Below are 16,750 nucleotides of genomic sequence, written 5' to 3'. Positions count from 1 at the left end.
AAAAGTTTTGAATTGAGAGTCTATTCATCCTCTCGAAGAGGAATAGCATCTTGAAGAGTAATGATGTGTCGGGCCATAGTAAAATATATAAAAAAGTCATTGCCTGTAAGAATAATGGTCAGATTTAACACTAAACAAAGAAGATACATTTACGATAAAGAGGCTTAAATTAAATCGGATTCTGTTTTAGGTTTTAGTTTACACAATCAAGACAAGGCATCTGCTTCATCACTAAGCAGAATAGTCTAATCGAAGAGCCACAAAATGGTGGCTGGAATGATCATCTGTTATACACTGTGCCTCAGCTTCTTTGCGTGAAAGCAATTCACAAAAGATACATCAGTCCTTGAACTCGATGTGTAACTATCAGTCTACTTTGGCAGGCACTGACAACTATCAACAAGGAATCTGTTTTCAGATGTGAACTGCAGAATATTACCTCTTGAAGTCAACACTTTCTTTTGAGAATCTTCCACATTTAAATAACAGTATTATTTACAGAGAATAATTGTCACATTTTGTTTTGTATTTGTACTAGTATTCATTTACAGTTTGGGGTTTTCATGTGGTGAAGAGGACTTATCATTAATTTTTCTGTAACATTGGGTTTGGTAAAATCAAGCATGGTCTGACCTTTTTTACTTAAACTTCTGTGATTCAGGAAAGTGTTGAGAAATAATTTAATTTGAAAATTGTGGTGTTCTCTGAGACTATAATACTTTTCTAAACTTTTCACTTTCCTAAGAGACTTTGAGATTAAATATTATATTGTGATATTGTCCTTGTGAAATATCAGTGCTTAGTTATTTGTAGTAACTGAATATTAAGATTAAATTGTGTACTTACAATACTAAACTCAGCAAAAAAAGAAACGTCCTCTCACTGTCAACTGCGTTTATTTTCAGCAAACTTAACATGTGTAAATATTTGTATGAACATAACAAGATTCAACAACTGAGACATAAACTGAACAAGTTCTACAGACATGTGACAAACAGAAATTGAATAATGTGTCCCTGAACAAAGGGGGGGTCAAAATAAAGTAACAGTCAGTATCTGGTGTGGCCACCAGCTGCATTAAGTACTGCAGTGCATCTACTCCTCATGGACTGCACGAGATTTGCCAGTTCTTGCTATGAGATGTTACCCCACTCTTCCATCAAGGCACCTGCAAGTTCCTGGACATTTCTGGGGGGAATGGCCCTAGCCCTCACCCTCCGATCCAACAGGTCCCAGAGGTGCTCAATGGGATTGAGATCCGGGCTCTTCGCTGGCCATGGCAGAACACTGACATTCCAGTCTTGCAGGAAATCACGCACAGAACAAGCAGTATGGCTGGTGGCATTGTCATGCTGGAGGGTCATGTTAGGATAAGCCAGCGGGAAGGGTACCACATGAGGGAGGAGGATGTCTTCCCTGTAAAGTACAGCGTTGAGATTGCCTGCAAGGACAACAAGCTCAGTCCGATGATGCTGTGACACACCGCCCCAGACCATGACGGACCCTCCACCTCCAAATCAATCCCGCTCCAGAGTACAGGCCTCGGTGTAACGCTCATTCCTTTGACTATAAACGCGAATCCGACCATCACCCCTGGTGAGAAAAAACCGTGACTCGTCAGTGAAGAACACTTTTTGCCAGTCCTGTCTGGTCCAGCAACGGTGGGTTTGTGCCCATAGGCGACGTTGTTGCCGATGATGTCTGGTGAGGACCTGCCTTACAACAGGCCTACAAGCCCTCAGTCCAGCCTCTCTCAGCCTATTGCGGACAGTCTGAGCACTGATGGAGGGATTGTGCGTTCCTGGTGTTGCCATCCTGTACCTGTCCCGCAGGTGTGATGTTTAGATGTACCGATCCTGTGCAGGTGTTGTTACACGTGGTCTGCCACTGCGAGGACGATCAGCTGTCCGTCCTGTCTCCCTGTAGCGCTGTCTTAGGCATCTCACAGTACAGACATTGCAATTTATTGCCCTGGCCACATCTGCAGTCCTCATGCCTCCTTGCAGCATACCTAAGGCACGTTCACGCAGATGAGCAGGGACCCTGGGCATCTTTCTTTTGGTGTTTTTCAGAGTCAGTAGAAAGGCCTCTTTAGTGTCCTAAGTTTTCATAACTGTGACCTTAATTGCCTACCGTCTGTAAGCTGTTAGTGTCTTAACGACCTTTCCACAGGTGCATGTTCATTAATTGTTTATGGTTCATTGAACAAGCATGGGAAACAGTGTTTAAACCCTTTACAATGAAGATCTGTGAAGTTATTTGGATTTTTACAAATTATCTTTGAAAGACAGGGTCCTGAAAAGGGATGTTTCTTTTTTTGCTGAGTTTATAACCTGAAGTACACACAATCATCCTGATGCCTCTTACTGTCAGGGTTGGGGTCAATTCAATTTTAATTCCAGTCAATTCAAAATATGAACCAAACTCCAATAAAGAAAATTCCTCATTGAAGTGATCTGTAATTGGAGTTGAAATGCAATTGACCCCAACCCTGCTAAATGTATTAGTATTTCCCACCAAACATATTCCATAATAAACGAATCACTTTCTTGTATAACATATCAATGGAAGATAATCTTAACAGTGAGTCCTTGAACTGGTCCAGTTTGTAAATGAGGAGGCACAGTCAACACTAGCTATGAATGTCTTTAAACAAAGTAGGCTACACCAACTGTAGTAAATATTCCTATTTAAAATGTATTCAATTATTATATATTTAGAGAAAAATTGCTTCCATTGAATAGAACACAAAAGCAGCACATTCATTTTCAAGTGAGGGTCAATTAATTGATGTACTGGACTACCAGCTGAATATTTCAAATCAAGTTGCTTTTATTGCAGCGGTAACACAAACAACATGGCACAGCCATGAGAGAATGAAAACATAAAGGTCAAGTTTAATTAATGATATTTCATGTTGTAATTGTGCATGGTCCCTGTCAAATCAACATACTAAAATCAAAATAAACCATTACCTTCAGAAATACATAGGATATACAGTACTTTGGATGTTTTTGTTGATGATTTTCTTTTTTTTTTACCAAAGTAAAGTGCTTTCTGGTTCAGAACAATAGGTTAGAAATGGTATGCCTATAGGTTAAATAGGCCAGGCTAAGGTTTATAGTGCATAGCATAGCGGTTTTGATCACAGCTCACTGACAGCAGGGAGACGAGGATGACCATTATTTGTGTTTTTTTCCGTAAGGGTGACCATTAGCCTTCTGCTTATCCACGAAAGCCAGGGGGTCTCCTAGGGGCCGGCCCATCCGGATGTGAGCCAGCAGATCCTGGGTCATGTTGAGGGCGTTGCGGGAGGTGTAGAGGTCAGAGAGGTCAGAGTTCATCCCAGAGGGGACATACTCCCCACAGGTGGAGCCCCCAAGTCCTGGGGTACAGTCAACCTTGTAGGAGTAGTACAGGCTGCCATGATTCATGGGACACATGTCGTCGTGAAACCCCACTTTAATGGGCCGGATAATGCACTCCCCCAGGAGGTCGTTCCACCACTTGTACCAGTGTTTGTCTTCATCGTATACAGCAAACTTTAGCTCGCTGGCCAGGGAGAGTTTGACGGTACCGAAGTCGAAGTCTTTGTTCCAGGCGGGGTTGTTGTTGTTGTAGATCACATTGGTCTGCTTGCCGTTTTTGTCCATGAACACCTTGACGGAACAAACCATATGTGAATAGAAAAAACAACAAAACGGGGACCCCACCACTTGTTTTGGTATATACACTATATGGCTAAAGGTATGTGGACACCTGCTCGTTGAACATCTCATTCCAAAATCATGGGCATTAATATGGAGTTGGCCCCCCCTTTTCTGCTATAACAGCCTCCACTCTTCTGGGAAGGCTTTCCGCTAGATGTTAGAACATTGCTGCGGGGACTTGCTTCCATTCAGCCACAAGAGTGTTACAGGAGGGGGTTGCAGTTCCGGAGTGACCCACTAGGTGTCCTCCTCTGACAACCTTAGGCACCTCCTCACTCACAGTCTGGACTAATCATGATCCTATTGGTGTCACCTGTGTCTACCTGTTCACCTGTGTAGTTATGCCCTCACTTCCCTGTGTTCCCTTGCTCAGTTTTCTCTGCTAGTTTCTCGATGCCAAGCAGTATGAATCAGTGTCTGATCGTAAGACGTATGTACAGGTACTTGAGAAGTGTTCTCCCTGTTTCATTGTTGTTTCAGTCGTAGTTAGTATTTCATATTTTTGCTGTCAGCCTGTTTTTGGAGACCAATTTGCTACTCTTTTATTTTATCGTGACAAGTCCGTTATTTTGTATCCTGGCTTCAGGACCACCAGTAAAGATCCTTGTTTCACCATCTCTGCCTACTGCCTACTGTCTATCCTGCACCGCACCTGGGTCACACCTCACACCAACTGATGTTTGGCGATTAGGCCTGGCTCGCAGTAGGCGTTTCTATTCATTCCAAAGGTGTTCGATGGGGTTGAGGTCAGGCCAGTCAAGTTCTTTCACACCGATCTCGACAAACCATTTCTGTATGGACCCCGCTCTACTGCTAATGTTTGTCTACGGAGATTGCATGGCTGTGTTCTCTATTTTATACACCTGTCAGCAACGGATGTGGATGAAATAGCCGAATCCACTAATTTGAAGGGGTGTAGCTGAGGGATGGAGCTATGGAAATGTAAATCACTTTAAATCCTAGACTTTAGCATTAAAGTCCACTTAAAAACAAACTTTATAGTAAGTTAAAATAATAAAATAAAATATATAATACCTTGACGAAGCCGTCGGTCTCGGAGAAGACGTCCCCCCAGAGGCCAGTGGCTTTCTTCACGGTGACTGTAAGGTGGGCCAGGCCCTTCTCCTGCGGGCAGCACTGGCTGGTCATCTCCTTGCTGGGCTGGCACACACACTCGCATGAGTCGTGGGCACTGGATCTGGAGCCTCCCTTGCACTTTCCAGAGCAGTGCTTGACAAGAGAGTATTCCAGGATGTAGTCCTCCACAGCCTTCTTCAGCCCCGCCCTCTTCTTGGCATGCTTCACCAATAAGTGGAGGGGGTTGAGGGAGTAGTTGATGACGTCAGGGATGGTCTTCAGGCTGCTCGCCCAATCAGCGAAGGCCTTGGCGTTTCCACCCGTTTTGGAGAAGAGCAGGTCGGTCGTCCCGTCCGTCTGTCCCCCCACCACCTCGGTAAACCTGTTTGTTTGTTTATCATTAGTCATGTTTTGTCTAACACGAGGACCACATAGGAAATTAGTGTTTTATTAGTCTTGTATAATGCCCATTAACCCCCAAAAATCTATCAAATCAAAATCTATCAAACCTCTCGTGGAAGGTGCTGCTGAAGCTGTCCTTGGTGTCACGTTTCTTAAGGTCCGTCTTGCAGAACTTGGTCTCTGTCTTGAATTCGGCTGATCCGGTATGGGTGGCGACGGAGGCCTCGGCCTCAAGGCAGTCCTTGACCTGGGAAAAAATAAGAAAAAACATAATGTACTTTTTTTTTTTTTTATACATAGATAAATAAATGTACTAATATATTTGGATTAAAAAGTACATGACCTCGTTCTCGTTGTAGCCACTCAGGGATGCCTGACACACGCGCAGGGAGGTCACGCTCTTCACCCGCCCCCCCAGGTGAACCTTCTTGATGAAGTGGGTGCCAAAATTGCCAAGAAAATGTCTGTAGTCCATCTTGGTCTGGGTGGTGTAAAGGGGAGGCAGGAGGTTCAGGGAGCGAGAGAACTCAGGGTGCAGGGGAGGGTCCTCTAGCAGGCGGTAACTGAGAAAGAAACACACAAGATGGAGAGTTTATAGCCTGTAGAGAGCAGTGTTGGTTCTATAAAGTTAAACTTCTATAATACAATGATGTTGTTATAATTATAAGGTATATTACCTGTAATAAGAGCAGTGTATATCCTGTTTGATGAAGCTGTACTTGTCCTTCTTCGACTGGCTCATGACAGTCTTGGCAGCTTTGGAGTGGGTACCCCCCACGATGACCGACCCCTTAGCCTTGGGGGTCACAATGTCCAGACCAATCTTCCAACTGACATCTACCTACACATTGGTGGTAGATAAGGTGAGTTTACCCACATAAAGCACTTTGAGCATTAGGAAAAGCGTTATATCTAAATATATTGAATCAATTATTCGTATTCTTATTTAAATAATAATAATAATAATAATAATAATTATTATTATACATATGATTATGATTATTATTATAAAGCTCTCTCTCTTGCTCTCTCTCTATATATATTATATACTGAACAAAAATATGAACGCAACAAGATTTTACTGAGTTACAGTTCATGTGAGGAAATCAGTCAATTTAAATCAATTCATTAGGCCCTAATCTATGGATTTCACATGACTGGGAATACAGATATGCATCTGTTGGGCCTCACAATGGGCTTCAGGATCATGTCACGGTATTTCTGTGTATTCAAATTGCCATCGATAAAATGCAATTGATTCGTTGTCTGTAGCTTATGCCTGCCCATACCATAACCCCACCGCCACCATGGAGCACTCTGTTCACAAAGTTGCCATTAGCAAACCCGCTCACCCACACGATGCCACACATGTGGTCTGTGGTTGTGAGGCCGGTTGGACATACTGACAAATTCTCTAAAACGACGGAGGCGGCTTATGGCAGAGAAATTAACATGAAATTCTCTGGCAACAGCTCTGGTGGACATTCCTGCAGTCAGCATACCAATTGCATGCTCTCTCAAACCTTGAGACATCTGTGGCATTGTGTTGTGTGACAAACTGCACATTTTAGGGTGGCCTTTTATTGTCCCCAGCACAAGGTGCACCTGTGTAATGATCATGCTGTTCAATCAGCTTCTTGATATGCCACACCTGTCAGGTGGATGGATTATCTTGGCAAAGTAGAAATGCTCACTAACAGGGATGTAAACACATTTGTTCCCAAAATTTGAGCGAAATAAGCTTTTTATGCCTATGGAACATTTCTGGTATCTTTTATTTCAGCTTATGAAACATAGGACCAACACTTGACATGATGAGTTTAGTAGTAGTAGTAGTAGTAGTAGTAGTAGTAGTAGTAGTAATAGTAGTAGTAGTAGTAATAGTAGTAGTAGTAGTAGTAGTAGTAGTAGTAGTAGTAGTAGTAGTAGTACCTCTGTCTGGCTGCTGCTCACAAACGCCTCGCTGGAGTCGTAGACCATGCTGGCTAACTTCATGTGGCAGTTCTGCATGGGACGCCAGTCCACCACAGCCGCAGGCAGCCTCTGAGTCTGGCCTTCCATGAAAGGGTTAACACAGAGTGTACAGGTCCCGTTATCAGTCTTCCTCCAGTTGTCCACGTCGATGACATAGGCCTGCTTGCGTTCCATGGTGACAATGTCGAAACCCTCGCCAGCCAGATTGGTACCGGGAGCTGACAGGGCAGCCTTGCACTCTGCTGGCCGGCCCGTGGTGCACGAGGACAGGACAGGGGAAAGCCACACTCCCCACAGCCACAGCAGGGCAACCAGAGTGGTCTGTGTGCCTGGAGAGGAGGAGGAGAAGGTAGATATTACATTACATTTAATTCAAGGTAAATTCAAATGGTAAACTTAACGGGATATTACACTCCAATATCGATGTTTTCAGATATTGTGATGCTATTTGATTTGTCTAGCGGAAACAGAGTTAATTACAGGGTACATCTGCCCCCGTGGGAGACCAGGGTTCGATCCCAGAGTCAACTTCTTCAACTATACACCTCTCATCTTTCTCCCTACTCACTTCACCTCTGTAACTCCATTAAACTCTACAATGTGTAGGGTGAGCAGACTCCTGTTCCCCTCAAAGAAGAAAGGAGAGGAAAGAAGAAAAAGAGTGTGTTACTCTCTTCTGGAGACATACATAGAGAGTGAGTATAGAGTAACCATTTACCTGACATACTGTATCAATCACAATCTCTTGGTGATGATGATGGGTTTGATGAAGATGATCCTGGAACAATGGAGTGTTCTGTGTCTGTCTGTCTGATGTCTGACTGACTGACTAACCTGGAAACAAACAGAAAGATGTTATCTGTGGGTTCCGTCCTGACCGTTTTTAGTTGTGGTCAAGGCTTTGTTTATATAGATGGGGCCTGCGGTTGCTATGTGTGTTTTGGTGTGAGGGTGGGTGTTCACTTATAAGAAACCCTTTGCAGACAGATACAGATCATTCATATCTGTGCATGAGTAAATGTCTGATGGCACCAGAAAAAAAGGACTAGACCCAGCAGTTTTGTAACTCTAATTGCACACACTTTCGCCTATATGCTACTGCTCCCCATAAATAGTCAACCAGACACCCAATCAAACCGGTCCCTGGCACTATCACTTTGCATACAGAACCATTTGGCTGCTTTGGCAGTCATTCTCCCGCTGAGCTCTGTGGATAGGGCTGGGCGATATGGCCAAAATATCATATCACAATATTTTGAACTCCGTGGTCAAATGAAACAGAAGAAGAGATGATCAAATCAAATTTTATTTGTCACATGCGCCGAATACAACAGGTGTAGATCTTATCGTGAAATGCTTACTTACAAGCCCTTAACCAACAATACCGTTTTAAGAAAGGTAAGAGTTAAGAAAATATTAAATAAACTACAGTAAAAAATACATAAATAAAATAACAATAACGAAGCTATATACAGGGGGTACCGGTACTGAGTCAATGTGCAGGGGTACAGGTTAGTCGCGGTAATATGGACATGCAGGTAGGGGTAAAGTGACTATGCATAGATAATAAACAGCGAGTAGCAGCAGATAGTCCTGCTAGCCATTTGATTAACTATTCAGCAGTCTTATGGCTTGGGGGTAGAAGCTGATAAGGAGCCTTTTGGACCTAAATGATGAGTCATTCAGAGAATAGACCGTCTGCTACAGTGGTGAGAATAGGGCTTTATGGTGGCGGTGAGCACAGTTGAAACTCTCCCTCTCTTGAGAAGGGAACAGGGGAGGTTGATAACCCAGAGCACACAGAAAGGGAGACAAACCAGAGGAAGCGTTAGTCAAGGTGTTATGAGCATATTCCACCCAGGGGAGCATGGAGCTCCATGACCCAGGGTTAGACCCTGTGACACAGCGGAGAGCGGTCTCCATCTCCTGGTTCGCTCTCTCGGCTTGCCCATTGGTCTGGGGGTGATATCCAGAGGACAGGCTGGATGTGATGCCCAAAGCTTTACAGAAAGCTTTCCACACCTGGGAGACAAACTGGGGACCCCTGTCAGAGACAATATCCGTGGGTAGACCATGAGAGCGGAACACATGTTCAACCAAAATATCAGCCGTCTCTCTGGCAGTGGGCAGTTTAGGTAGGGCCAAAAAATGAGCGAACTTAGAAAAACGATCAATCACAGTAAGAATGACAGTCTTTCCAGACGAGGGGGGAAGTCCAGTGACAAAATCCATAGCAATGTGCGACCAGGGCTGGCTGGGTATAGGTAGAGGTCGTAGATGACCAGCGCTGGCCTGGGTGGAGTTCTTACTTCGTGCACATACCGTACAAGCAGCAATGAAGGCTCGAGTGTCCGCCTCTATCGTGGGCCACCAGAACTTCCGTCGCACAAAGTCAAGGGTCCGCATTGCGGTGAGTGGCGCTGCAATGCGGCTGTAGTCCTTGATGAACCTCCTATAGAAGTTCGCAAACCCCAGGAATCGTTGAAGTTGTTTGCGGGTGGAGGGGGCTGGCCAGTCCGTGACAGCAGAGATCTTAGCTGGGTCCATCCGCAACTCCCCCTGAGCTATGATGTAACCCAAAAAAGAGGTCTCAGACACATGAAATTCACATTTCTCCATCTTCACAAACAGTTTGTTCTCCAACAACCTTTGCAACACCTGGCGCACATGCAGTTCATGTTCCTGGGAGGACTCTGAGAAAATCAAGATATCATCCAGATAGACAAAAACAAACCGATTCAACATGTCCCGAAGGACATCATTGACTAGTGCCTGAAAAACAGCAGGGGCATTGGACAACCCAAAAGGCATAACTAGATACTCAAAATGTCCCAAGGGTGTGTTGAAGGCAGTCTTCCATTCATCACCTTTACGTATGCGCACCAGGTGATACGCATTTCGTAGATCCAGTTTGGTAAAGATAGTTGCACCATGAAGGAGGGGAAAAGCAGAATTAATTAATGGCAGAGAATATTTGTTCTTAATGGTGATGTTGTTAAGTCCACGGAAATCAATACAGGGTCTGAGGGTCTTATCCTTCTTAGCAACAAAAAAGAATCCCGCTCCTACAGGTGACGAGGAAGGACGAATAATAGCTGCCGCCAAGGAGTCCCGAATGTAGTTCTCCATAGCCTCCGTCTCCGGGCGGGAGAGATTGTACAGGCGACTGCTGGGGAGCGGGGCTCCTGGCTGGAGGTCAATGGCGCAGTCGTAAGGCCGGTGAGGAGGAAGAGAAGTAGCTCTGTGTTTGCAGAAAACGGATGCCAGGTCATGATACACGTCAGGGACAGCAGAAAGATCCATGGACTCCAGTGGAGGTTGGGGCACAGTGCTGGCAGGGGTCTGAGCAGAACACAAACAATTCACATGACAAAATGTGCTCCATGAAACAATTCTACCTGTCACCCAATCAATGTGTGGATTGTGTCTTATGAGCCAGGGGATACCAAGGACCAGGGGGGTCTGTGGGCAGTCGATTATATGGAATTGAATGTTCTCCTGATGATTTCCCGACACTCTGAGACAAACAGGAACAGTCTGATGAGTAATACGGGTCAACAATTGTCCATTTAGACCCTTAGCCTGCAGCGGACAGTCCATAGGAACAGTCTCCAAATCCATTTGTTGAGCCCACTCTCTATCCAAAAAGCTTTTGTCGGCACCAGAGTCAACCAGCGCACTAACAGAGAAATTCTGGGACTGCCACTGGAGGGATGCCTGGAGCAGAATGCGGGGAGAAGAGGAAGAATCCGCTGCTCGGCTCACCAAAACTTCTCCCAATAATGATGAGCCGGCCCTTTTCCCGGACGAACTGGGCAGGAAGGAACGAAATGACCAGCTTCTCCACAATACAGGCAGACCCGAGCCTGAATACGACGTGCACGCTCCTCTGAGGACAACCGTGCACGACCCACCTCCATGGCTTCGGGTTCAGTGCTCCTCGTATCGACTCGGGAAGACACGGCTTTCTCCGTAGGGAAGATGCGGGGAGGAGTTTGTTGACGACAGACAGGTTGCTTGGAACTAACACTCCTCTCCCGGCGGCGCTCCCGAATCCGATTATCCAACCTGATGGTGAGTGAAATAAGATTATCCAGCGTAGGCGATTCATCATATGACACCAATTCATCTTTTAAAGTCTCAGACAAAGCATTGATGAACACTCCTTGTAATGCCTCGTCATTCCAACCACTCACTGCCGCTAAAGTCCGAAACTCCACTGCCATCTCCGCCACACTGCGAGCCCCCTGCCGAAGAGAAAACAACCGTTTCGCAGCCTCCTTGCCCCGTACGGGGTGGTCAAAAACCTTCCTCATCTCAGTGGTGAAGGCAACGTAAGCGTTGCAAATGTCCGACTGACTCTCCCAGACCGCGGATCCCCAGGCACGAGCGGAACCGCTAGTAGAGTTGATAAGGTAGGCAATACGGGCTCTTTCTGAGGCGTAGGTGAGGGGCTGTTGTTCAAACACTAACGAGCATTGAGTCAAAAAAATCGCCACAGGTTCCCATGTTCCCGTCATAGCACTCTGGAGCAGGAACAAAAGGCTCTCTGATCTGGCCTGAAGGGGTAGGAAAAACAGGTGGAGCAGGAGAAGGAGCAGTTTGTATGCCATGCCCGAGGGGTGCATTATTAACTTGGGTAGAAAGGGCAGACACTTGATTGGTGAGTAATTGAACCTGATTAAGCAGCACCTGACTGTTCTCAGCAATAGTCTTAAACAGGGTATCATGTTGGCCAAGTAAAATGCCCTGATTGGCTATGGCAGTCCGAATTTGAGTACACTCTGGGGTGGTATCCGAGCTACTGTCTGCTGGGTTCATGTTGGTCAGATCATACTGTCATGATTTAACTGGATTTGAACCCAAATGCAGACAACTACACCAAGCCAGAGAAGGTTTAACAGGTTTATTTACAATGTTCAATTAGTCCAGGTTTCCAATAATAGGGGAAGAGCAAGTCCAGGTTACAGGGAGGGTAACAGATCCAGGTCAGGGCAGATGTGGTACCGTAATGTCCTAGTGTCCGTGGTGAGTCCAAAAGGGAGGTCCGGTAGTGGAAAGCAGGATGGTGGTGGCAGGAGTCAGGTTCCAATAATATGTGGCACAGGAGAAAAGTAAATAGAACAGGCCAAAAACACAAAGAGCGAAAACAAACAGGTTGAGTCGGCAGCGAGACTAACATGGTCGTCTTGACTATGATCTGACGATGAGTGGTATGTTTGACCGGGTCTTAAAGGCTGAGGTGATTATGGTGAATGAGCTGCAGCTGGAACCCTGACTCCCGCACACCAGACTTCACTCCTGCAATCAAGGACAGACAGAGGGGAGGGGGAGAGCAGAGAGAGAGCTACCTAGCAGCAGTAGGCCTAACAGGCATGGTAGTTAGAAGTCTTGATAAGCACAGCACCAAATGACACTTCCCTCACAATGAACATGTTTCACTGTGAACAAAGTGCAGGTAAAAGGTACACATTGTTACATAGTACAGTCGTGGTCAAAAGTTTTGAGAATGACACAAGTATTGGTCTCCACAAAGTTTGCTGCCTTAGTATTGATGATGGCAATTTGCATATACTCCAGAATGTCATGAAGAGGGATCAGATGAATTGCATTTATTGCAAAGTCCCTCTTTGCCATGAAAATGAACTTAATCCCCCAAAAATATTTCCACTGCGTTTCAGCCCTGCCACAAAAGGACCAGCTGACATCATGTCAGTGATTGTCTCGTTAACACAGGTGAGAGTGTTGACGAGGACAAGGCTGGAGATCACTCTGTCATGCTGATTGAGTCAGAATAACAGACTGGAAGCTTTAAAAGGAGGGTGGTGCTTGAAATCATTGTTCTTCCTCCATCAACCATGGTTACCTGCAAGGGAACACGTGCCGTCATCATTGCTTTGCCAAAAAGGGCTTCACAGGCAAGGATATTGCTGCTAGTAAGAGTGCACCTAAATCAACCATTTACTGGATCATCAAGAACTCCAAGGAGAGAGGTTCAATTGTTGTGAAGAAGGCGTCAGGGCGCCCAAGAAAGTCCACCAGTGCAGAGCTTGCTCAGGAATGGCAGCAGGCAGGTGTGAGTGCATCTGCACGCACAGTGAGGCAAAGACTTTTGGAGGATGGCCTGGTGTCAAGAAGGGCAGCAAAGAAGCCACTTCTCTCCAGGAAAAACATCAGGGACAGACAGATATTCTGCAAAAGGTACAGGGATTGGACTGCTGAGGACTGGGGTAGAGTCATTTTCTCTGATGAATCCCCTTTCCGATTGTTTGGGGCATCCAGAAAACACCTTGTCCGGAGAAGACAAGGTGAGCGCTACCATCATGTCAGGGTTGAGTGTAGAGGGAACGTGGAATCACACGCAGGACACAGAGATTCAAAAAACAGATGTCTTTAGTGAAGTCCGACAGTACAAGCCAACACGGTAACAGGCCACAGGCGAAACATACGCACACTGGACTGTCCAAAGTAAATGCGCACAACGTGCAGGACTCTCTCAAACAAAACGAAATACAGAGAGCACAGAACAGCGGACCAACATCTACACGTGACATAGAACAATTACACACAACACCTGACCAAACACAAGAGAACTAAATAGGGTGCCTAATGAACACTTAACAATGAACAGGTGTAACAAACAGACAAAACCAATCAAACATGAAACATCGAACGGTGGCAGCTAGTACTCCGGAGACGACGACCGCCGAAGCCTGCCCGAACAAGGAGAAGGGGCCGCCTCGGCCGAAACCGTGACAGTACCCCCCCTTGACCTCGGCCTCGGGGACGACCAGGAGGACGCGGAGCAGGGCGCGTAGGATGACCACGATGGAACTCGGTCAGAAGAGACGGGTCTAGGATGTCCCTCCTCGGCACCCAGCACCGCTCCTCCGGGCCGTACCCCTCCCACTCCACGAGATATTGGAGACCCCCCATCCGGCGTCTCGAATCTAGGATGGCCCAAACAGTGTACGCCGGAGCCCCCTCGATGTCCAACGGGGGCTGAGGAGTCTCTTCTATCTCAAAGTCCTGGAGTGGACCAGCTACCACCGGCCTGAGGAGAGACACATGGAACGAGGGGTTAATATTCTTGTAATCAATGGGCAGTTGTAACCTGTAACACACCTCGTTCAATCTCCTCAGGACTTTAAAAGGCCCCACAAACCGCCGACCCAGCTTCCGGCAGGGCAGGCGGAGGGGCAGGTTTCTGGTTGAGAGCCAGACTCGATCTCCAGGTGCGTACACTGGCCCCTCACTGCGGTGGAGGTCGGCGCTCGTCTTCTGTCGACGGATGGCTCGCTGCAGATGGATGTGTGCAGCGTTCCACGTCTCCTCCGAGCGCCGCACCCACTCATCCACCGCAGGGGCCTCGATCTGGCTCTCATGCCAAGGTGCCAGAACCGGCTGGTACCCTAACACACACTGGAAATGGGTTAGTTTAGTGGAGGAGTGGCGGAGAGAGTTCTGTGCCATCTCGGCCCAGGGCACATATCTCGCCCACTCCTCCGGCCGGCCCTGGCAATATGACCTCAGAAACCTACCCACATCCTGGTTGACACGTTCGACCTGCCCATTACTCTCCGGGTGGTAACCCGAGGTAAGGCTCACCGAAACCCCCAACCGTTCCATAAACGCTCTCCAGACTCTGGAGGTAAACTGGGGGCCTCGATCAGACATTATATCCTCGGGTACCCCGTAATGCCGGAAGACGTGAGTAAATAGAGCCTCAGCGGTCTGTAGGGCAGTAGGAAGACCCGGCATGGGAAGGAGACGACAGGCCTTCGAGAACCGATCCACAACGACCAGGATGGTGGTATTCCCCTGTGAGGAGGGAAGGTCGGTAACAAAATCCACCGAGAGGTGAGACCAGGGTCGTTGTGGAATGGGCAGGGGTTGTAACATACCCCTGGGCAAGTGTCTGGGCGCCTTACACTGGGCACACACTGAGCAGGAGGAGACATAAATCCTCACATCCCTGGCTAACGTTGGCCACCAGTACTTTGTGCTAAGGCAGTGCACCGTCCGGCCAATACCTGGATGCCCAGAGGAGGGTGACGTGTGAGCCCAATAAATAAGCCGATCCCGGACCTCGAGCGGGACGTACGTCCGACCCACTGGACATTGTGGAGGGCTAGGGTCGGTGCGTAATGCCCGCTCGATCTCCGCATCGACCTCCCATACCACCGGTGCAACCAGACAAGACTTAGGTAGTATGGGAGTGGGCTCCACGCACCTCTCCTCCGTGTCATACCGCCGAGACAGGGCATCTGCCTTCCCGTTCTGGGACCCAGGGATGTAAGTGATCTTAAACACGAACCGGGCTAGAAACATAGTCCACCGAGCCTGGCGAGGATTCAGTCTCCTAGCTGCCCGAATGTATTCCAGGTTACGGTGGTCAGTCAGAATGAGAAAAGGGTGTTGAGCCCCCTCAAGCCAATGCCTCCACACCTTTAGGGCCTGTACCACGGCTAACAGCTCCCTGTCCCCTACGTCATAATTACGCTCCGCCGGACTGAGCTTTTTCGAATAAAAAGCACAGGGGCGGAGTTTAGGTGGTGTGCCGGACCGTTGTGAGAGAACAGCCCCGATACCGGCTTCAGACGCGTCCACCTCCACTTGGAATGGTAAAGTGGGATCCGGGTGCGCCAGCACTGGAGCCGAGGTAAACAGGTCCTTCAGTTTCCCAAAAGCCCTGTCCGCCTCAGCTGACCACCGCAAGCGCACTGGACCCCCCTTCAGAAGGGACGTTATGGGAGCTGCCACCTGTCCAAAACCCCGGATAAACCTCCGGTAGTAATTCGCAAAACCCAAGAACTGCTGCACCTCTTTAACCGTGGTTGGGGTTTGCCAATTACGCACGGCTGACACACGGTCAACCTCCATCCTCACCCCTGACGCAGACAACTGATAACCCAAAAAGGAGACCGACTCCTGGAAGAACAGACATTTCTCGGCTTTGACATACAGGTCATGCTCCAACAACCTCCTCAATACTCTGCGCACCAGGGCTACATGTTCGGCCCGGGTAGAACTGTACACCAGAATATCGTCTATGTACACCACTACTCCCTGCCCCTGCATGTCCCGGAAAATCTCATCTACAAAGGATTGGAAGACTGATGGAGCATTCATTAACCCGTATGGCATGACGAGATACTCGTAATGACCGGAGGTAGTACTAAATGCTGTCTTTCATTCATCGCCCTCTCTAATGCGCACCAAGTTATATGCGCTCCTGAGGTCCAATTTTGTGAAGAACCGTGCCCCGTGTAATGACTCCGTCATAGTCGCAATCAGCGGAAGTGGATAACTATATTTCACAGTAACCTGATTTAGACCGCGGTAATCAATACACGGGCGCAAACCTCCATCCTTTTTCTTCACAAAAAATAAGCTTGAGGACGCGGGTGAAGTGGAGGACCGTATGTATCCCTGTCTCAGAGACTCGGCAATGTATGTCTCCATTGCCCTCTTCTCCTCCTGTGACAACGGATACACATGGCTCCGCGGGAGCGCAGCTCCTGCCTGGAGGTCTATCGCACAATCCCCCTGTCTATGAGGTGGCAACCGTGCCGCTCTTGTCTTGC

General features: G+C 47.4%; 1 protein-coding gene across 1 annotated transcript; it reads right to left on the bottom strand.

Moving 5' to 3' along the window:
- Positions 1 to 2,870: 2,870 nt before the first annotated feature.
- LOC311113157 (perforin-1-like) lies at positions 2,871 to 7,949 on the bottom strand. Its single transcript, XM_084156328.1, has 7 exons — positions 7,882 to 7,949; positions 7,122 to 7,492; positions 5,867 to 6,030; positions 5,533 to 5,752; positions 5,297 to 5,436; positions 4,746 to 5,169; positions 2,871 to 3,659 (listed from the first exon to the last, which is right to left on the bottom strand). Exons 1-7 carry the CDS (start codon positions 7,886 to 7,888, stop codon positions 3,183 to 3,185), a joined length of 1,803 nt encoding a protein of 600 aa, XP_084012454.1. The 5' UTR covers positions 7,889 to 7,949; the 3' UTR covers positions 2,871 to 3,182.
- Between the last annotated feature and the right edge of the window lie 8,801 nt (positions 7,950 to 16,750).

The sequence above is a fragment of the Coregonus lavaretus genome (genome assembly GCF_964263955.1).
Source record: "Coregonus lavaretus genome assembly, chromosome: 39".
Taxonomy (NCBI): Eukaryota; Metazoa; Chordata; class Actinopteri; order Salmoniformes; family Salmonidae; genus Coregonus; species Coregonus lavaretus.
The sequence above is the reverse complement of the archived record's forward strand: the minus strand, read 5'-3'. Positions and strand labels throughout refer to the sequence as shown.